Below are 21,810 nucleotides of genomic sequence, written 5' to 3'. Positions count from 1 at the left end.
GTTTATATAAAAACCCATTTGTAATTATTAAAGGGGTCCTATTATGCTCTTTTACAAAGCCTTTATTTTGTTTTGGGGGTGCACTAGAACATGCTCTCATGCTTGGTTGTTCGAAAAATGCATAATTTTTCACATAAATTACATTTTTACAATGACTTTCTCCGAAGGCTGGAACAAATGGCTTAATTAGTTCTGGGTTAGCAGAGCCACTGCGTTGCAATTGGTGAATAGCTTAGCCAGCGTTCATTACTGCCACGCCCCTTCCCAAAGCAGCAAACTAGATCAAAGTGATTCTTATGTTTTAAATATGGATAACTTCCTTATAAAAACACATCGGATCACTTTTACTGATCCCCCAGAGCCATGTGTGTCACGGTTCTCACATCTGCCGTGTCCTCAGGTCGCGTCATCTGTGTGTGTGTGTGTATTACGTTGTGCGTCACGCTGATTCAGCGCAGCTGCCAATCAGTCCCACACAGGTGTCCCTCATTTCACATGACTATTTAATCTCACCGCATTCTCTTCTCCCTCGTCTGACAGTTAACTCAGGATCTGGATTTGTGGATGTACGTTTGGGTTTTGTCTTCGTCTGTGATCATCGTGTTTGTTGTGTTCATCGTGGGATCGCACTGGGATTACGCCTGCACCACTGGACACCACGCTTCACGCCTTCACTACTGGATATCACCCACCTTCATCATCGAGCCATCTAGCCCTTGTGCCACCCAGCCGGGAGATCAACATCATCATCATCATCATCATCATCACTCTCAGTTGTATCATCAATTCTCAATAAATCTGGTTTTCACCCTGCACTTGCTTCCTTCCCTTCACTTACCGTTACAGAACTGTCAGCCGAAATGGAAGCAGCAGGCAACACATCGAGCACCGCGGAGGACGCACTTCGGGACTGCATCTCTCGGCTGGAGATTCAAGAGAGGAATTCGGCGATATCTGGAAACGCCATCAACACTCTTGTGGCACAAGTGTCCGAGCTGACCCAGTGCCTACGTCAGATGCAGCTTCCCACTGCGCCGCTCACACCGCCCACCCTGCCCGCCCCGGCCGCTCCACCCGGACCATCTGGGGCGGCTCAACAACCGGAGCCCCGCCTTCCCCCGCCGGAACTCTATGGAGGTGAGCCAAACTTCTGCCGAGCTTTCCTCACTAGATGTTCGATGCACTTCTCGTTACAACCACGCACATTTCCTAGTGAGGAAAGCAAGGTGGCGTTCGCGCTCACCCTGTTAACGGGGAAGGCGTCACTGTGGGGAACGGCGGTGTGGGAGAGTCAAGATCCCTGTTGCGCCTCGTTCGCTGCGCTCGCCGCCGAAATGAAGCGGGTGTTTGACCGTGCGGCCTCAGGAAGAGAGGCTGCGCGGGTACTGGCGGATCTCCGACAGGGGGGGAGGTCCGTTTCAGATTATTCCATCGAGTTTCGCACCCTGGCGGCGGAGTGCCAATGGAACGAGGAGGCGCAGTGGGACATGTTCCTGCATGGGCTGGCTGACCGCGTCCAGAAAGAGATCTATGCCCTGGATCTACCCGCCAACCTCAACGGCCTGATTGAACTAGCCCTGCGGGTAGATGCTCGACTCTCCCGAGCCGAGCGACGACGGACATCTGCTCGGCTCCCCCCTGGGGAGGGGTTTCCACCTCGAGCCAGCGGCAGTGACGTGGTCAGCCCACTCAGCGATCCCGAGCCCATGCAGGTGGGTCGAGCTCGGCTTTCCCGGGAGGAGAAGGAGAGGCGGAGATCCCTAGGCCTTTGCTTGTACTGCGGGGCGGCGGGACATCTCGCTTTTAGCTGTCCCGTAAAAGGGCCAGCCCGGCAGTAAGTATGAGGCTACTGTCGGGTGGGATCTCCGCTACCAAGTCCTCGTCCAGCAGCACCTCCACGCTCCTCCCGGTTAGGCTCAGATGGCAACATCAGGATCACCACTGCACGGCACTATTGGATTCGGGAGCCGAGGGTAATTTTATGGATTTTTCTTTTGTTCAACGTAATCATGTCCCTTTTCAACCTCTTACAGACACTATTTCCGTCCACGCCCTCAATGGCCAGACCCTCCCCACCATCACCTTCATCACGGATCCCATCACTCTCACGGTGTCTGGTAATCACCGTGAGAGCATCTCCTTTTACATTCTGGACTCCCCTCACGCTCCCGTGGTGTTGGGACACCCCTGGCTCATCAAACACAACCCCCGGATTGATTGGCAGCTGAAGTCGGTGGCTGAATGGAGCGTTAAGTGTTATGAGTCCTGTCTTGTGTCTGCTTGTCCGTCTGTCTCTGATTTTGTGTTTCAGGAGAAGGCGGCGGATCTGAGTAATGTGCCCACGGAGTACCTCGACCTGAAGGAAGTGTTCAGTAAGTCTCGGGCTGCTTCTCTTCCTCCTCACCGTCCCTATGACTGTGCAATAGAGTTACTGCCAGGTACATCTCCGCCTAAGGGCAAATTATATTCACTTTCAGTTCCTGAAAGAGAGGCTATGGAGAAATACATTTCTGATTCTCTAGCAGCCGGGCTCATATGACCCTCCTCTTCTCCAGCGGGGGCGGGGTTATTTTTTGTGGGGAAGAAGGACGGTTCTCTGCGACCTTGTATTGATTACCGGGGGCTGAATAACATTACGGTAAAGAATACTTATCCTTTGCCGTTAATGTCTTCAGCCTTCGAGAGGTTGCAGGGAGCGTCAGTCTTCACGAAATTGGATTTGAGAAACGCTTATCATTTGGTCCGCATTAGGGGGGGAGATGAGTGGAAGACTGCCTTTAACACCCCCAGGGGGCACTTTGAGTACTTGGTCATGCCCTTCGGCTTGTCCAACTCCCCAGGGGTCTTCCAGGCACTCGTTAATGACGTGTTGAGAGACATGGTCGACCAGTTCATATATGTCTACCTGGACGACATATTGATTTTTTCTTCTTCTCTCCAGGAACACGTTCAACACGTCAGACGAGTGCTTCAGCGGCTGTTAGAGAATGGGCTTTTTGTCAAGGCGGAGAAATGCGATTTTCATGCACAGTCTGTTCCTTTCCTAGGGTACATCGTGTCGGCCGAGGGTGTGCGCATGGATCCCGAGAAGGTTAGAGCTGTGGTGGATTGGCCAACCCCAGATTCCCATAAGGCCCTGCAGAGGTTTCTGGGTTTTGCCAATTTTTACCGGCGTTTTATTCGCAATTTCAGCCAACTAGCCGCGCCTCTGACTGCCTTGACCTCCCCCCGAACGACGTTCAGGTGGTCAGACGCAGCGGAAGCTGCGTTTGCCAAACTGAAAAGTCGCTTCGTTTCGGCTCCCATTCTTGTCACCCCTGATCCATCACGTCAGTTTGTGGTGGAGGTCGATGCGTCAGAGGTGGGGGTAGGTGCGGTGCTTTCCCAGCGCTCACCCACGGACGACAAGATGCATCCCTGCGCGTTTTTCTCACATCGTATGTCGCCAGCTGAGTCAAATTACGATATTGGTAACAGAGAGCTGTTGGCAGTCAAACTAGCATTGGAGGAATGGCGCCACTGGTTGGAAGGGTCGGGGGTACCTTTTATCGTTTGGACCGATCACAAGAATCTAGAATACATCAGAACTGCTAAAAGACTAAACTCTAGGCAGGCTCGGTGGGCACTTTTTTTCGGACGTTTTGACTTTACTCTATCGTACCGCCCGGGTTCTAAAAACATCAAACCCGATGCTTTATCTCGTATTTTTGACCGCTCCGATCGCCCGTCCACTCCCGAGGGTATTTTTCCCGAGACTCTTATTGTCTCTACCCTCATCTGGGAGGTCGAATCGAAGGTTAAGACAGCCTTACATGGGGTAACACCTCCGGTCGGTTGCCCACCGAACCGTTTGTTTGTGCCAGAGCGTTTACGGTCCGAAGTTATCCAGTGGGGACATTGCTCCAATGTGGCGTGTCATCCAGGGGTTAGTCGCACCTTACATTTGGTCAAGCAACGATTTTGGTGGCCACTTATGGCTCGGGACGTTCGCAGTTTTGTTTTGGCTTGCTCAGTTTGTGCCACTGGTAAGACATCTAACAGACCTCCAGATGGGCTCCTACAACCGCTGCCAATCCCTTCGAGACCCTGGTCCCACATCGCTCTAGATTTTGTTACCGCCCTCCCACCCTCCCAGGGTAACACTGTAGTTTTAACCGTGGTGGACCGATTCTCGAAGGCGGTTCATTTCATTCCCTTGCCCAAATTACCCTCAGCCAAGGAGACAGCGTTGGCAGTCGTAGACCACGTCTTTCGGTTACATGGCCTCCCGACGGACGTGGTCTCCGACAGAGGACCCCAGTTTGTGTCCAAATTTTGGCGAGAGTTTTGTAAACTTCTGGGGGCCACTGTTAGTCTCTCTTCGGGGTTCCATCCTCAAAGCAATGGGCAAACTGAGAGAGCCAACCAAGATTTGGAGAGAACGTTACGATGTATGGTCGCTAGAAATCCTTCCTCCTGGAGCCAACAGCTTTCTATGGTGGAGTACGCCCACAATTCGTTACCAGTATCGTCTACGGGCCTATCTCCATTTGAATGTAGTATAGGGTACCAGCCACCAATTTTTCCCAGTCTGGAATCCGAAGTCGCGGTTCCCTCCGCCCACGCCTTTGTCCAGAGGTGCCATCGCACTTGGACCAGAGCCCGTGAGACTCTGGTCCGGGTGGGAGCGCGCACCAAGGCTAAAGCCGATCGCCACCGGTCTAAGCCTCCCGTATACGTCGTCGGTTCTAAAGTGTGGCTTTCTACCAAAGATATTCCTTTGCGTTCCGTCTCGAATAAACTTGCTCCCAAATTTATTGGCCCGTTTCCTGTCACCAAGATCATTAGTCCGGTGGCAGTCCGCCTTCAACTCCCTCCAGTGTACAGGAGAATTTATCCCGTGTTTCATGTCTCTAAAATTAAGCCTGTTTTTTATGCACGAATTAATCCGCCAGTTCCGGTTCCCCCACCGCCGCGACTCGTAGACGGGGAACCAACCTATTCGGTTAATCGCATTCTGGACTCTAGGCGGAGGGGACGCGGATTTCAGTACTTGGTGGACTGGGAAGGTTACGGTCCGGAGGAGAGAAGTTGGGTACCTGCCAGAGACATTCTGGATCACTCTCTTATTGATGATTTCAATCAACAGGTACAGGTGTAAAGAGTACCCGAAAACCATACTTGAGTAAAAGTACAGATACCTTACTGTAAAAATTACTTCGTTACAAGTTACAAGTCACCAATTCCAATAAGACTTGAGTAAAAGTCTTAAAGTATCCGATTTTAAAAGAACTTAAGTATTTTACTCGTACTGAATGTAGGCTCTAAGAACACAAAGAAATGTGTGTAACAAGAAACCGTTTATTTGTGAGAATTTATTTATATCCTAATATGTGACCCTGGAGCACAAAACCAGTCTTAAGTCGCTGGGGTATATTTGTAGCAATAGTCAAAAATACATTGTATGGGTCAAAATTATTGATTTTTCTTTTATGCCAAAAATCATTAGGAAATTAAGTAAAGATCATGTTCCATGAAGATTTTTTGTAAAATTCCTACTGTAAATGTATCAAAATGTAATTTTTGATTAGTAATATGCATTGTTAAGAACCTAATTTGGAGAACTTTAAAGGTGATTTTCTCAGGATTTAGATTTTTTTTTCGATTCCAGATTTTCAAATAGATGTATCTCGGCCAAATATTGTCCTATCCTAACAAACCATACATAAATAGAAAGCTTATTTACTGAGCTTTCATATTATATATACATCTCAGTTTTGTAAAATTTAACCTCATGACTGGTTTTGTGGTCCAGGGTCACATATAGAAATGAAATTGAACACCTTAATGTTTCAAAATGGCAGAACAAGTCAGTCTCAGTCAAACTCAAATGTTCAAAAAAGGCACAAGTAAAAAAATGTTCTTCAAGAAGGTATTTTCAGTCAACAATGGACAAAAAAAAAAAAAGTAAAATCCATTATTTCATCTGACAATTCACGATGCCTTGATGGCATACAAATATTCACTTTTGCTGATGGAAAAGGGCATAAAGTCTCTGAAAGAAACTTTAAAAGAAAATGCATAGCATCATTACTGTACATTATAACATTACTCACATGGGGATTTTGAATTCCGCACAGAGATTCCGTTCACGTTCATGTGGAGTAGTCTCATTTAGCACATAGGTAAATAGCATCCAGTACCTTCAGCACCCTGCAGATGGCCATATCGCCTCTTCCGCTCATGAAATTACCCATAGCAGAAAAAGATGCCGACTTGTCGCGCACAATCACAATGTAATGAGTAACGGTAAGTGTACGTTCAAATGTAGTGGAGTAAAGAGTACATATATTACATAAAAAATGTAGTCGAGTAGAGAGTAAAAGTTGCTTATATTTTTGATACTCAGTACAAGTAAAAAGTAGCCAAAAAAATACTTAAGTACAGTAACGAAGTCCATTTACTCAAATACTTTACACCACTGGACGTTCCTAGAGGAGGGGGTACTGTCACGGTTCTCACATCTGCCGTGTCCTCAGGTCGCGTCATCTGTGTGTGTGTGTGTGTTTATTACGTTGTGCGTCACGCTGATTCAGCGCAGCTGCCAATCAGTCCCACACAGGTGTCCCTCATTTCACATGACTATTTAATCTCACCGCATTCTCTTCTCCCTCGTCTGACAGTTCACTCAGGATCTGGATTTGTGGATGTACGTTTGGGTTTTGTCTTCGTCTGTGATCATCGTGTTTGTTGTGTTCATCGTGGGATCGCACTGGGATTACGCCTGCACCACTGGACACCACGCTTCACGCCTTCACTACTGGATATCACCCACCTTCATCATCGAGCCATCTAGCCCTTGTGCCACCCAGCCGGGAGATCAACATCATCATCATCATCATCATCATCATCACTCTCAGTTGTATCATCAATTCTCAATAAATCTGGTTTTCACCCTGCACTTGCTTCCTTCCCTTCACTTACCGTTACAATGTGAGACACTTTTTTATTATGGATTGACTTGTTTTGGACTGATGGAGAGAAACACTTGTCTATGCCATTCAGTTCTAAAGCTTGGGAGTGCCAGGATTATTTTTAATATAACTCCGATTGCATTCATCTGAAAGACGGAAGTTATAAAGGTGTTGGTCATATAATTACAATATCTTCAAAGAGTTTATTTATTTCACTAAGTCCATTAAAGAAGTGAAACTTGTATAATGTATAATTTCATTCCACACAAACTGATATATTTCAAGTGTTTTATTCTTTTAATTTTGATCATTATAACTGACAACTAATGAAAACCCCAAATTCAGTATCTCAGAAAATTAGAACATTACTTAAGACCAATACAAAGAAAGGGTTTTTAGAAATCTTGGCCAACTGAAAAGTATGAACATGAAAAGTATGAGCATGTACAGCACTTAATACTTAGTTGGGGCTCCTTTTGCCTGAATTACTGCAGCAATGAGTCTGGACCAACACCAGCAGATGACATGGCACCCCAAACCATCACTGACTGTGGAAACTTTACACTGGACCTCAAGCAACGCGGATTCCGTGACTCTCCTCTCTTCCTCCAGACTCTGGGACCCTGATTTCCAGAGGAAATGCAAAATTTACTTTCATCAGAGAACATAACTTTGGACCACTCAGCAGCAGTCCAGTCCTTTTTTTCTTTAGCCCAGTCGAGACGCTTCTGATGCTGTCTGTTGTTTAAGAGTGGCTTGACACAAGGAATGTGCCAGCTGAAACTCATTTTTTGCATACGTCTGTGCTTAGTGGTTCATGAAGCACTGACTCCAGCTGCAGTCCACTCTTTGTGAATCTCCCCCACATTTTGAATTGGTTTTGTTTCACAATTCTTTCCAGCGTCCGGTTATCCGTATTGCTTGTACACTTTTTTTCTGCCACATCTTTTCTTTCCCTTTGCCTCTCTATTAATGTGCTTGGACACAGAGCCCTGTGAACAGCCAGCCTCTTTAGCAATTAACTTTTGTGTCTTGCCCTCCTTGTGCAAGGTGTCAATGATTGTCTTTTGGACAACTGTCAAATCAGCAGTCTTCCCCATGATTGTGTAGCCTACAGAACTAGACTGAGAGACCATTTAAATGCCTTTGCAGATGTTTTGAGTTAATTAGCTGATTAGAGTGTGGCACCAGGTGTCTTCAGTACTGAACCTTTTCACAATATTCTAATTTTCTGAGATACTGAATTGGGGTTTTCATTAGTTGTCAGTTATAATCATCAAAATTAAAAGAAATAAACACTTGAAATATATCAGTCTTTGTGGAATGAATGTAGACATTATACAAGTTTCACTTCTTGAATGGAATTAGTGAAATAAATCAAGATATTCTAATTATATGACCAGCACCAATACACCTAGGATGCATTGATGGTGAGTACATAACACGCTACAGTAGTGTTGGTCCTATTGTCAGCCTGCGAAATCGCTGATACATGATATTTTCATTATTGTGCTACTGTATTTAACTATTTACATACCCGAAACCAGCTCCAGCATAAGACTAGTGAAGCTATCTACACTCTATGATGAATATATCTCTCACCACATCCTGTACACGTCTATGGCCCGACAACCGATGATCGTCACTTTAGTCAATGTTTATGTTTACATCAGGCGCGGCTCAGCGTGTGTTTTCGACCCTCTGTACCACACACGTCAACGGCGCAGCAGCAGCAGGGCTACCGAAGCAGTTCGTGGACACTTTAGTCAAGGCTCGCTGAAGCATCCCAGAAGCGGCTGTCCGTGCTACATCGGTAAATTTAAGCGAATCCCGCACCCTGTCCACGATTCAAATTTCTGTAGGCGGGATTTATGTTGTGACCTCATAGCATGCTGAAAACAAACACTGTAGTCCAAATGAGCTGTTCGTTGTAGTTCTTGAAAATTGATTTTTTTAAAAACTAAATATCTCCCTTTGGAGTGGACTTTGAGTTTTGTAACTTTGTACATGTTTTTTTTATACCCAAACACACACACCACTACTGGCTAAAATTCAAAAACTGAAAAAGCATAATAGGACCCCTTTAACTTATGTTCCTCATTCACACTCTAAACCTGAACTGAAAAGATTCGTTTTGAGTTTGTGGGCTTTGCAAGCAGAAGTATGTTTTGGGCTTATAGTTTTTTCACTTTCAATTACTTCTGTCTGGGCTTGTTTCTTTCTTTTACACTTTTCGCCCAAGAGTAAAGAGAAAAGCATGTATCACAACTGAGCGAGTTAGGGGGGTAAAGGAGTAAGTAAGACAAAAAAGACAACTGTAAGTGAGAAGAGTGTAACTGAATCAAGTGATAAAGTGTGGAAAACAAGAATACTAGATGCAACCCAGAGTCACCTGAAAAAATACACGCACACTTTTCAGATGACACATTCACACTCTTCAAATTTATTAGAAGCATAATTCTGTAGAAATTATGATCTGCTTTCTTTAGTAGGCTACTTAAACCACATCATGCTAAATTCCACAAGGTTGGCCTTTCATTTCCCATCTACTGACTCGCTGCTGCAGCTCAAGGTCTAGATCAGGGATATCCAATCTAGTCCATGGAGGGCTAATTTCCTGCTCCCACCCTGAATAAACACAACTGAACCAACTAATTAATTAATTTACCTACTGTCAGGCCATCCAAGATGTAGATTTTTTTTCTTTGAGTAAAGAAGATTTTTAGCTGAAACTGTGGTACTTGGTGATTCATAAAATGCAAGTCAGCATTTGCCTGTCTTTGAGAATGAACAAAAACATATCAAGAAATAATGAAACTTATTCCCATGGCTACTGACGATATATTGATTTTAGGAAGCGAAATTATCAGTCTGTGTGAGAAATTGAACATTATTTACAACATTATTAACTGTAATCTAGAGCCTCAGGCAAATCATCTGGAGTGATGTCCTGGTCATGAATGAATCATTCCTTTTGGATTCCAACTGGTTCTTTTTGGTCTATTAGTTGAACTAGACGTATTTTCATATTAGACATTTTTTTTTTCCCCACAGGTAAATTTTTTGTCATGAGACCAGGTTGAGAAATTCAGACTCCAAAAGCAGATTCCAACCCAACCCCATTCAGAACTAATATTTCAATAGACCACGCTCTTAGACATCTCCACACATCTCTAAAATTTTCCAGATTTTCCTCCTCTTAATTTCTTCTTTCATTTCTCACATAAATATTACCAAATCTCTCCAACCAGGAACTTTTTTGTCCTCGCCATCGATACCACAGTCCTAATGCTGCTCCCGCAGGAGCAACTTTAAGGAGCAACTTTGCTGCATATCTAATCACACTTTTTTTTTGGGATCGAAGCTAAACCCGAGTTGAAGCCGCTTCCTCAAGCCCCTCTTCAGTGGATAACAAGCCAAATAAGTTTAACCTAGTGTAAAGATTATATGGGCAAAATTACCTCATGGCGTTCCTGAATGTAATTTTGGGAGGTTTGAACCCATCTAAAAGGAGAGGGAGGATAAGAAATATGTAATAATATGTCTTCATGTAGAAATAAGAAATAAAAAGAGAACTAAGAGTACCCAACTGCCAGTGCACCTCTGGGGCACTGGATGAGGTTTGCTAGGTTGACCGCACACCAGGGACTGAAAGACTGAAATTTTCAACTAAGAAAAGGTAAAAGAACAGAATATCTTTTTTTACTGAGTTCAAGGGGACACACATATGTTTAGACTGTTTGGAAACAAAATGTGTAATCAAATATTTTAATTTAAATCTCTATGACACCACTGGTCCCACAAAGAAGTATACACTATTGATGCCAGAGTTGCACATATCTCAGATTTTAAAGGTAAAATACATTGTTAGCAAAACCAAATACATGAAAGACATTTCTGCTCTGAATTATGTTCTGTTCATTATTTTTATTCATGGTAATATAACAATTTTATAAGCACTTTTAACTGTTCTTTGAGGCTAAGTTGAGAATGTTGTAAAATATGAGAATGTTTTAAACTAAAAATAGGATCCTTGTACTTTCAATACCTTTGCAAAGGGGGAATTTTACTTCTTCCAACAGGCAGTGTGTATGTGTACTGTTGAAGATGTTAAGGATTTGTGACAAAATTTAGGAACACACTGTGGATGCTTAGAATTTATTGTAAACCCCATAGAGTCCCATACAACAAAAGAATCCATAAGGTACATTATCTATAACTTGCTGATACTCTCTCTTCCTTTACCCACAGGAGAAAGCCCATTACAACAACAAGTATGCTGTAAATTGTGGCGAATACAAATATCTTAGCAGAGGGCAGGGCCTGGAGGCTTGGTGCTGGGATGAAACCATGTAACTATAAAACCATCAGTTGAAGTTTTCTATAATTATAGCTGCTTTGCTTTGTTTGATAATCCAATGTCCATTTTACCAGCTTTTTAAATATTTGATTTATTTATGTATTTATTTTTCCTATTGATATCTTTTATTACATATTTGAAAACAGAAATGCATGATTTTTGAGGGTAAATGAAATCATGTGCAATTGGCAGAAAAGTAAAGGAGGAAGTTATACAGATATATCAAGAGCTTTTAGGGGAATAGAGGAAAAGTGGAAGTGATTTTTTTTTTGTAAAAAAAAAAAAATACCTTAGTGTGCATACTCCTTAAAAGGTAACATAGTATGATTTTAACCAACCAGTGATCACTACTCAGATTTCCTGGTTTAGGGATATATAATAAGCTGTTATTCTGTCATGGGACTTTTAATAGGAACAGTCCTGGCCGTGTGTTTGAAGAATAAACACTAACAGAAGGTAAAAATGAGACTTGCTTTAACATTTACATCACAATATTTTTTCAGTAATATGATGGGTAATTCACACATCTCATTTTTAGTTCCTAACAAACAAACAACTTGAGTTTCATTGATGTACAAAAGATGTCTTTTAAACTTATATAATGCATACTTATAATGCAAGCATATGGAGACGTGTTTCTTTTTAATGATAACTATGTATAGTAATATTCAGGGATATTGAAATGCACTGACTGTGCTCTTTCCGACAGCTAGACATGTATTGATTTTGGGGCCTTTTCGATGTTATTGTGCTTATTTTAGTTAACTTTTTATATTTTTCTTCAATAAAGTAAATTTTACATATTTTAAATGTAGAATTCCATAATTCATTTTCAGACAAACAATGGATGAGGATAAAAATTCAGACTATGATTCCCAAAGCGAAGAGAGGTACAGTTTTCATTTATATTGCTATTGATGTTTGACAGTTTGTATTTGAAAACCTTCAAAATTTTCATGTTCAATGTTTTTTTTTTATTATTTTCTTCCTCAGATTTTTACCATGCCTTTATAATTTACATAATTTCACATTGCTTTTTATGTATCATTTTTAGTTATACCCTTTTCTCAGGCACAGACTTTAAATCCTATCATATGATAATATATCACAATAAAATTATTGTGATTAACAAAATATTGCTTGAAAGTTTTGACGACAAGTGTATTTTTCACTATAGTCAACAACTTTTCCATTAATAAAGTTATCATGCTTGTTTATCAAGGATACAGCAGTATCAGCTTGAAATTAAATATGACAATGACACTTGTTATGTGTTAGAATGTTTTAATTGCACATAATTGTCACCTTATACAAATTAAGCTTAATTTTGCATAATTAAGAATAATTATATAATAAAGTGTATATGTAGGATTCGAAATGATCCTCAGAACGGGAAGAGTCTGGCATTTTATTTTAAAAATGCTTAAAGGGGTCATCCGATGCCTATTTTCCACAAGTTAATATGAGATTTTAGAGTCCTAATGAAAAGTTTGTAATATACTTTGATTAAAAATTCTCAATGGTAGTGTAAAAAAACACTAATTTTACCTGGTAAAAAATGGCTCTGTTCTCAGCAAGCGATATCAGTACCTGGCCCTTTAAATGATCTGAACCTCTGCTCACCCCGCCCCCTGAGTTCGTTTGGGCGTGTCATTACAATGCACATGAGGTGTTGCCTAGACAACAGTTGAGGGTTTATTTGGGGAAATAATGATCGCGAGAGGCTTTGAAAACACATATGTGTAACCATATCAGTTTGAACCGGAGTTGGACCCGGAACAAAATGACACCTGCAAAGAAGTTCGGCAATTACGGCTTAAACAAGGCGTTTCTGAATGGTTAGTAAACTTAATGTCACTTTGATATATCTTTGTATGTACTGGCAGGATAGCGTACTGAGAGAGATACAAACGCGATGTGTTTACTGAGGTATAGCTGACTGAACAAGAGCAAATAAGTGATCGATTAACAACTTACCCCGCTGTAATATTGAAATACATAAATGTGATTGTTATGGTCTTTACTCGTATGCTGTTGCGGGCTGTAAACACTATTTTGCAGGCATTGTCCTCAGCGGCTCAGATGTCGGTAGTAAATGACTGCTGTGTTTGCTGTTACACCCATCAACTGTACTCCACACTCGCTTAGGCAACATTCTGCTCCAGTGTCGAAACAATGGCTGACAGTTTACTTCTCACTCGAGCCGTGTCTAGGCTAAAACACTACTGCTTATCATCTGTCGTGGAAGCGGCCTCTGTCGGTGTTACGCCACAACGACAGGCACCTGAGAACGGCTCGATATGAGAAGGGGAAAATTATTTTACTAAATTAAAAGAAAACTACTGGGTGGATCTTTGTCATTCTAGGGTGGTTGTGCACACACACTCCTAACACACATTTCAGTTCAAACTGCTTGTAAAAGTGCATGTGGCACCGGATGACCCCTTTAAAAAGAAATTTCCGTCACTGTCATCATTTAAAATGTGATTGTAACCTTTGCTGGGTCGAAAAATTACAGCTCATAAAAATATGAACTGAAGACTGGAACACTAAGACTAGCATGTAAAAACAGTGAAAGATTTAATACAGTGAAGTATTGTTTTCTTTTACCAACTGATGATCTAAATAATTAAATGAAACTTAAGTTTGTTCCTCTTTTTTATGTTTTAATTATAAAGCTTATTTTCAGACTCACAAACTCATACAGGATTCCACAATCATTTCATCGAGTCTGTTCGACCTTTGATTGGGTTGATCGACTCTCTGAGGTTGATCGGTCTTGATGAAGATATTGGTCTACCATCCATTGCGGTGGTGGGAGATCAGAGTTCTGGAAAGAGTTCTGTTTTGGAGGCACTCTCTGGGGTAGCTCTACCTCGAGGAAGTGGTAAGACTTTATTTCTGGTTACATAGTATCTGTTACATATTATAATGCATCACATGTGAAGAATCAAACAAGATTTGAGAACTACAAATTTTCCTTCCAATAACTACCCTGTCCCCACATGTTGAGAACCACTATCAAATTGTTAAAAACATTATCTTTTTGTTTATTTATTTATTTTTTAAGGTATTGTCACTCGCTGTCCTCTTGAGCTGAAATTGCAGAAGCTCAAAAAAGGTCCATGGTCAGGGACCATTTCTTACAGTGGGCACAGAGAGACCTTTAAAGACCCATTAAAAGTGGATAAGCTTGTTAGAGAAGGTCAGTATGAAAAGAAACCCTCACAGATCACAGATAAAATGGTTTGCATATGTATGCACTATGATTTGATTACTTGTCAATGAATGTATTGGACTCTAGATGGTAGAAATAAGAATAATTAATTGTTAATTAAGGTTTACAACACTGCATCATGTTTGCTACTTCAAGAAATAAAAAAAAATACATTAATTGAAAAGGCTCTCTAATTAGTCATGAATGTACAACCTGCAGTCCAGAGACTTTTATTTATTATTATAATTATTATTATTATTATTGTTTTTTTTATGGGAGTAAAAGTCAATATATATATATATATATATATATATATATATATATATATATATATATATATATATATATATAATTGGGTTTATTTGTTGTGAACTTTGAATTTAACAGCTCAAAATGAGCTCGCTGGAAATACAGTTGGAATCTGTGATGAACTCATCACATTGGAGATTTCTTCTACTGATGTTTGTGACCTCACTCTGATCGATCTACCTGGTATAACCCGTGTACCTGTGAATGGTCAACCTGATAATATTGGAGATCAGGTGAGTGTCTGTGAGATTTCCTCAAAACAACAGCTGTCTCAGCTGTCAGTGTGCACACCGCAGGACTCAGGAGTCTCTTTTTATAGGTTATTATAAGTCACTGATTGATTGATTAGTTGACTGACATCCTGTATCACACACACACAAAAAAAGTGTTTTATGATGTTTTCAGGTCACACTTTATTTTACGGTCCAGTTTTCACTGTTAATAAATACAGCTTTTGCCTCAATAAACTGCTAGTTTGCTGCTTATTAATAGTAAGTAAGGTAGTTGTTAAGATTAGGTATTGGGTAGGATTAGGGATGTAGAATATGGTCATGCAAAAGAGTTGCTTTCTAAGTACTAATAAACAGCCAATATGTTAATAATAGGCATGCTGATAAGTAACTAGTTAATAGTGAGAATTGTTCCCTATACTGAAGTGTTACCTGTTTTCATGTTTAAGATTCTCCTCTCCCTAACCAATGAACATTTTATCATTTTAGATCAAATCCTTGATACTGAAATATATTGATAAAAGTGAAACCATCATATTAGTTGTTGTGCCATGCAATGTTGACATTGCAACAACAGAAGCACTGAGAATGGCACAAAATGTAGACCCAGAAGGAGTCAGAACTCTAGGTATGGCAACATATTTTTGTTCTTCTATGACATTTTTTCATACTGTATGCCACGTAGCTGTATGATTTTTGCTTATACTAAACTTTCTCTCTCTCTCTTTCTTTTCTTATTTAAATACATGGAGTAGCAATTCTCACAAAACCAGACCTCATTGACAGAGGAGCTGAGATTGATGTTTTGAACATTGTTCAGGGCAAAGTCATTCCTCTCAGCAAGGGCTACATTATTGTGAGATGTCGCGGTCAGAGTGACATTAATAACAGAATTCCTTTTGATAAAGCTATGGAAGCTGAACTCAATTTCTTTAGGAACCACCATTATTTCAGGTACTTATGACTTACAATCAGGGGTCGTTAAACTGTTACTGGAGGGCCACTGTTCTGCAGAGTTTAGCTCCAACCCTAATTAAACACTCTAAATCTTCCAGGAGCAGGATTGGACACCCTTGACTTACTATATTTTCAACATTTATGAATGGTTTGAATATTTCAAGGACATAAAAAGCAATCCATGTTATCCATATTTTTTTTTCTTCACAGCTCACTACTAGATGATGGTAATGCATCTATCCAGTGCCTGGCAGACAAGCTGACCAAAGAACTATGCGATCATATTAAGGCAAGCACGAAATGATAATAGGGAATGATAAGTCTTTATTTTGATAACATTCCCTAACAGACATTCTACTGACTATAAGTAACTTTTCAAGTACATGGCAACTAACTCTACTCACTTTAATCATAACCTAACAGTCAAAAAAAAAAATAAATATTACAGTCACCAAATCTGCTCATCCAGTGTCATGTCTCATCAATCATGTCTCAAATCTGAGAAGTGTTATTTTCCCAGCAATGGAAAATAACTTTCTAACTGTATATAGTAATACACACTATGTAGCAAAATCTGATAATTTAAGGGACTTTGTTCATAAACAGAGAACACTGTGATAATCTTGCAGATTTCCAAAATTTAACTCATCTATATGATGCACAGTAACTAATCTTATATATACATACATACTTACAGAAGTACACAGAAGGTGAAAGCTGAGTGATTAAATTAAGACAGAAACAGCCACCTTCTGGTGGAGTCTTTCCACTTACCCTTTGGACTATGGATGGTATACTGAGGTGTGGCTGACAGTGGTTTGTAGTAGATTGCAAAAGGCCTTTCACACCCAGGTAGTGATTTGTGGTCCGCATTCAGAGGCAATATTTTCATATCTCCATATCATCCTTATTCATAGGACTAAGTTGACAGGCTTTAGAAAAGTAGCAAATAATAATCAGAGGTGTTATCTTGGGAAGTGGGCAGGTCAGTTAGAAAGTCCACCCCCAAGAGGGGACCAAGGTTGACTTTGGATGGGCAGAGGTTGAAGGAGGCCAGCTGGTAACTGGTGTGAAGATTATGACTGGACACAAGCTGAGCAGCTTTTGACAGATGTGGTCATATTGGAGGAGAGTGATGGCTCCTGGGTGTGGACTCTAGAAAGGGTTAACAGTAAACCAGGATTAAGACTTTTTGCTCCTTGTTTATATTGCAGGTTCTGATGGTCAGTTAAAATGACAAATGGATGCTATGGCCCCTTTAGCCAATTCCTCCACTCCTTCAATGCCACTTTCATAGCCCACAGTCACAGATTTTTTTATGTCATAATTGCTCTCAAAATCATGGAGAAGAAAGCATAAAGAAACATTTAGAAGGGAAACCATAGCACCGCTACAGAATGGTTCGAACTCCTGAGTCAGATGTGTTTATTCCTACCACAAAGGGATGGTTGTGTCTGGTTGTTTGAGAATGGAAGGCACTTGTGAATGTGGACTTTTAAAGGCTTAGCATGCTGCAGAGGTCCAGGCCAAGCAGTGAGGCTTACCACAAAGGAGGGAGGCTAGTGGTAACAAACTCTCTGTAAAAGTTTGAGACCACCAGGAATTGTTGGATTTACTTCGCTGAATTGGGAACGGGAGACTCCACCACCACCCAAATCTTAGCAGTATCCATACAAGCGACATCTGCACTCAGTACATTGGCAATAATGACATGGTGGGAATATGACATTGACATTACTCTCTTTTAACAAAGTTGGTTGTCATCAAGATGTCAAAGCACCTGATAATGACATGGGACGCTACTGAGTAAATTGGGGTTGTGGGGGGGCCCTCACATAATTGTTCATTGGCAGTGGGCACCAGAGGCAGTTTTCATGCAAATAGTTTATTAAAACTTACTATAAAATTAACTCACGCACCTGTAGATGCAGGATCATGCTGAGTAAGCCATGGAAAGCCAAAAATCAATAGGCTGGTGGGTGTATCGTTGATCAGCCGAAACATTTCTTGATGCAGGGCTTTTATTTAGATGTGAACCATTAACATATTCCTTAATCTAAATTACATTGTTTATTTAAATTTTTTTATGGACACAGAAATCGCTTCCATCCTTGACTGAGCAGATTCAGACTAAGCTACTCAATGTGCAACGAGAAATTAAAAATTATGAGCAGGGTCCACCTCTGGAAGAAGAGATGATGGGGCCATTTCTTAGTGAGGTAAGAGTTCCGACAATAGATCACAGTAAATCAGGGTTCTCCAACCCTGCTCCTGGAGAGCTACCGTTCTGCAGATTCCAGCTCCAACCCCATTCAAACCCACGTGAACCAGGTGATCAGAGTTGGAACTGAAGTCTGCAGGACAGTAGCTTTCCAGGAGCAGGGTTGAAGATCCCTAAAGTAAATCTTATCTAGAAATAATGTTATGGCATTTAAAATGTGTTTTCTTGCTTTATAGATTGTATTGGAGTTCAGCGACCAAATAAATGAACTGAGTAGAACAGGACATTCAAAAGACACAAATATTTATGTACATCTACGCCCTGTATTTAAGAAATGGGACATCTACCTGAGAAGCACTGAAGTATCATGTGAGTCAAGATATGTCAACACCTAAAACCATTTGTTCCTAGTAGGGCTATACCATCCCTTATCCTCACCTTTTCAATTTGTCATTACAAATGCAGTCAAAGCAAGAGTGACAGAAATGATAGAAAAGTATAATGAGATGCATCGTGGCAGAGAATTGCTAACGTTCAGTGAGTTCTGTGAATTTGAATGTGTCATCCAAAACCATGTGGCAGCACTTCAAGAACCAGCTATAGCTACACTGAAAGATGTACGAGGTACAGAGTATATTTTCTGAATTTTTAGTACTGAAAAGTATTGAAATATACAACTAATGTAAACTTATAAAACCCACCAAATAGTTGTCATAATGCTGACTGTAAATGTTGCTTTAAAGTGAACCATTTTCCATCTTGTCTATCTAAAACTTTATTTTCAGAGATTGTTCAGAATGAGTTCAGGGATGTATGTTCTTCGTCTTTTGAACAATACCCTCCACTGAGATACGTGGTCTCTGTAAGAAAAACTACTAATACTATTCACCCTATTATTATTATTATTATTATTATTATTATTATTATTATTATTATTATTATTATTATTATCTTTCATGTATTCTTTTACACTCCATAGAACATGATTAGTGACATTCAGACAAAGCAAGAGGCCAAAGCAGAGAAAAGAATCAAAGAATTTATTAATATGGAGAAACTGGTCTTCACCCAAGACAAGGTGTTACAACAGAAACTCAATGATTCTGAGATCCCCCAGAAAACTGGGATAGAAACAAGTGACAAAAACAGCTATGACGATGACACAATTTTTAATTCCAAAGGCTGTGCATTATTGGATTCAAGAAATCTTGTAACAGACAAACTGGTTCTGTATTATGAGGTGGGTAACATACCATAAAATTATTTATAAATTATTAGAATTATAATGCCATATTACTATTAATATGGCATATTAAGATAAGTATCTGTGATGAAAATGCTTTAATAAAAAAATGCTTTAAAAATGTATATTTCTTAATAAAGCATTTTACAGTAGCTGACAAACTGGCAGTAAATTCATAGTCATTCATTTATAAACTGTAATAATCTTTTTTCCAGTAACATACAAATGTTCTTTTGGTGTGTAAATTAACAACAGTATGGAATACTAAAAGAAATAGTGAATACGTTTTCATAAGTTCCTCACAAAACTGGCATTTTGAAAAGGAACTTAGAGGTTCTTCAAACGGTTTCGCCACTGTAGGCATTCGAGGAACCCCAAAACGTGTCTCAAGTATCTTTATACTCCAAGTGGATGGTATAATTCATGTCCTATCTCCATATAGATTGTATATCAACGCCTGACAGACTACGTGCCCATGCTTCTAATCCTCTTAATGCTGAAAGATGCAGCTAAGACATTGCGGCATCAAATGCTGGAACTGAGGAACGGGGCAGATGTGGTCAAACTGCTGAGTGAAGGCTCAGAGCGAGGACGCATGAGAGCTGATCTGAAACAGCGTCTGGAACGCCTCACACAAGCTCAAGAACTGATCAGCAACAGACTCTAAAACACATTTATTAAACATCAGAAATTGTAATAAAATATGATCAGCTACAGATTGTCAAACAGCTGTCTAATACAGTAGGGCCTTAGCAACATGGATAGATAAATAAATGGTTTGATTTCACAAAAGTAGTACATAACCATATTTACAAATGCAGATTTATTATTATTATTATTATGATTTTAAATTTTTTATCTACATTTTTGTTTCACAAAATTGACTGCTTATGATGAAAGCAAGTTTCTTTTATAAACAGTGCCTTGCAAAATGCATATCGGAGAACTAAAAAATTGCAGATTGATACGAACATAATATACAGGTAGCTGATTACTAAAGCAGGATATAACAAATAATAATTTGCAAATGTATAGATATCAAAAATTTACAAAATATATATATGTGCAATAGAAATGTGCATTTACAAATGGATAAGTACAGTGTAGTGCAACAGATTAAGTAGTGCAATGGTAATGGGGAGACTGTAGGGGTGTGTGGGGTGGGGGGCAAAGGTGTCAGTGGGGGAGGCAGAGTTCAATAAGGAGACAGCTCTGGGAAAGAAGCTGTTTCTCAGTCTGCTGGTTCTAGTCTTTTGGGCATCTGAAGCGCCTGCCGGAAGGCAGGAGAGAAAACAGTTTGTGGGCGGGGTGAGAGGAATCCTTAAGAATACTGCGTGCTCGACGCAAACAGTGTTTCTTCTGAATGTCCTCAATGGATGGGAGTGGAGTCCCTATGATGCGTTGGGCAGTTTTCACCACCCGCTGCAGTGCCTTACGCTCCACAACAGAGCAGCTTCCGTACCAGACTGTGACACAGTTCGTAAGGATGCTTTCTATCGTGCAGCAATAGAAGTTCACCAGGATGGCTGAGGACAGCTGGTTCTTCTTAAGTGTTCTCAAGAAGAAGAGGAGCTGGTGAGACTTCTTGACGTCTGAAGAGGCAAGTGTGATGGGTGAGTGGTCGGTTGAGGGAGTGATTTTGGTGGCAGTGTCTATATTGTCTCTCTCAAAGCGAGCATAAAAGTCATTAAGCTCGTTCAGGAAGAAGACATTGGTGGCTGTGGGGGTGGAGTGGCTGGGTTTGTAGTCACTGATGGCCTGAATGCCCTGCCACATGCGTCGAGGGTCAGAATTAGAAAAGTGCTCCTCTAGCTTAAGTTTGTAGCAGTGCTTGGCCTTTTTGATGCCCCCCTTCAGATTTGCCCTGGAAGTGCTGTAGGCCTGTGCATCACCTGATCTAAAGGCAGTGTTGCGTGCTTTCAGCAGGAGACGCACTTCCTTGTTCATCCATGGTTTCTGATTTGGGTATGTGGTGATCTGTTTCTGGGTTGTAACCAGGGTTCGAAATTAACACCCGCCAACCCGCCTAATGCGGGTTAAAAATCATTTTGGCGGGTATTGATAAAAACTTACCAGCCAGTTTGGCCAGTGATGCATGAGCCAATCATGCAAATCATGTCAGAGACGCTCTGGGTCGTTTGTCCCCTCCATCCTACATTTCGCATGAACACTACACTACGGGTGACGTTTTAGATACCTATTGGCAGCAGCGCGCAGATACTGTATGCTTCGGTTAGCGGGTCCAATCGACGACGAGAGCGCGAAAATACAAACAAGAAATAGGAAATATCGGAAGAGCAAAGAGGACTGAGCTGGACAG

The 21,810-nt window shown here is 40.9% G+C and overlaps 1 protein-coding gene across 1 annotated transcript; it reads left to right on the top strand.

The window, feature by feature from the left end:
- Positions 1 to 860: 860 nt before the first annotated feature.
- LOC141284419 (interferon-induced GTP-binding protein Mx3-like) lies at positions 861 to 20,508 on the top strand. Its single transcript, XM_073817400.1, has 16 exons — positions 861 to 1,226; positions 1,521 to 1,712; positions 2,034 to 2,126; positions 6,663 to 6,972; positions 14,003 to 14,200; positions 14,384 to 14,518; positions 14,918 to 15,072; positions 15,559 to 15,697; positions 15,825 to 16,023; positions 16,237 to 16,315; positions 18,123 to 18,245; positions 18,484 to 18,616; positions 18,713 to 18,871; positions 19,033 to 19,109; positions 19,227 to 19,487; positions 19,933 to 20,508. Exons 1-16 carry the CDS (start codon positions 861 to 863, stop codon positions 20,155 to 20,157), a joined length of 2,844 nt encoding a protein of 947 aa, XP_073673501.1. The 3' UTR covers positions 20,158 to 20,508.
- The last annotated feature ends 1,302 nt before the right edge of the window (positions 20,509 to 21,810 follow it).

The sequence above is a fragment of the Garra rufa genome, chromosome 14, assembly GCF_049309525.1.
Source record: "Garra rufa chromosome 14, GarRuf1.0, whole genome shotgun sequence".
Taxonomy (NCBI): Eukaryota; Metazoa; Chordata; class Actinopteri; order Cypriniformes; family Cyprinidae; genus Garra; species Garra rufa.
Note: the sequence above shows the minus strand (reverse complement) of the source record. Positions and strands in the feature narration are given on the sequence as shown.

Excerpts from the sequence above, each read along its gene's own strand:
- LOC141284419 (XM_073817400.1), top strand. The coding sequence starts at position 861 with ATGGAAGCAGCAGGCAACACATCGAGCACCGCGGAGGACGCACTTCGG. Across the intron at positions 14,201-14,383 it reads AGCTCTACCTCGAGGAAGTG|GTATTGTCACTCGCTGTCCT; the intron begins GTAAGACTTTAT and ends TTATTTTTTAAG. Across the intron at positions 15,073-15,558 it reads CTGATAATATTGGAGATCAG|ATCAAATCCTTGATACTGAA; the intron begins GTGAGTGTCTGT and ends TTATCATTTTAG.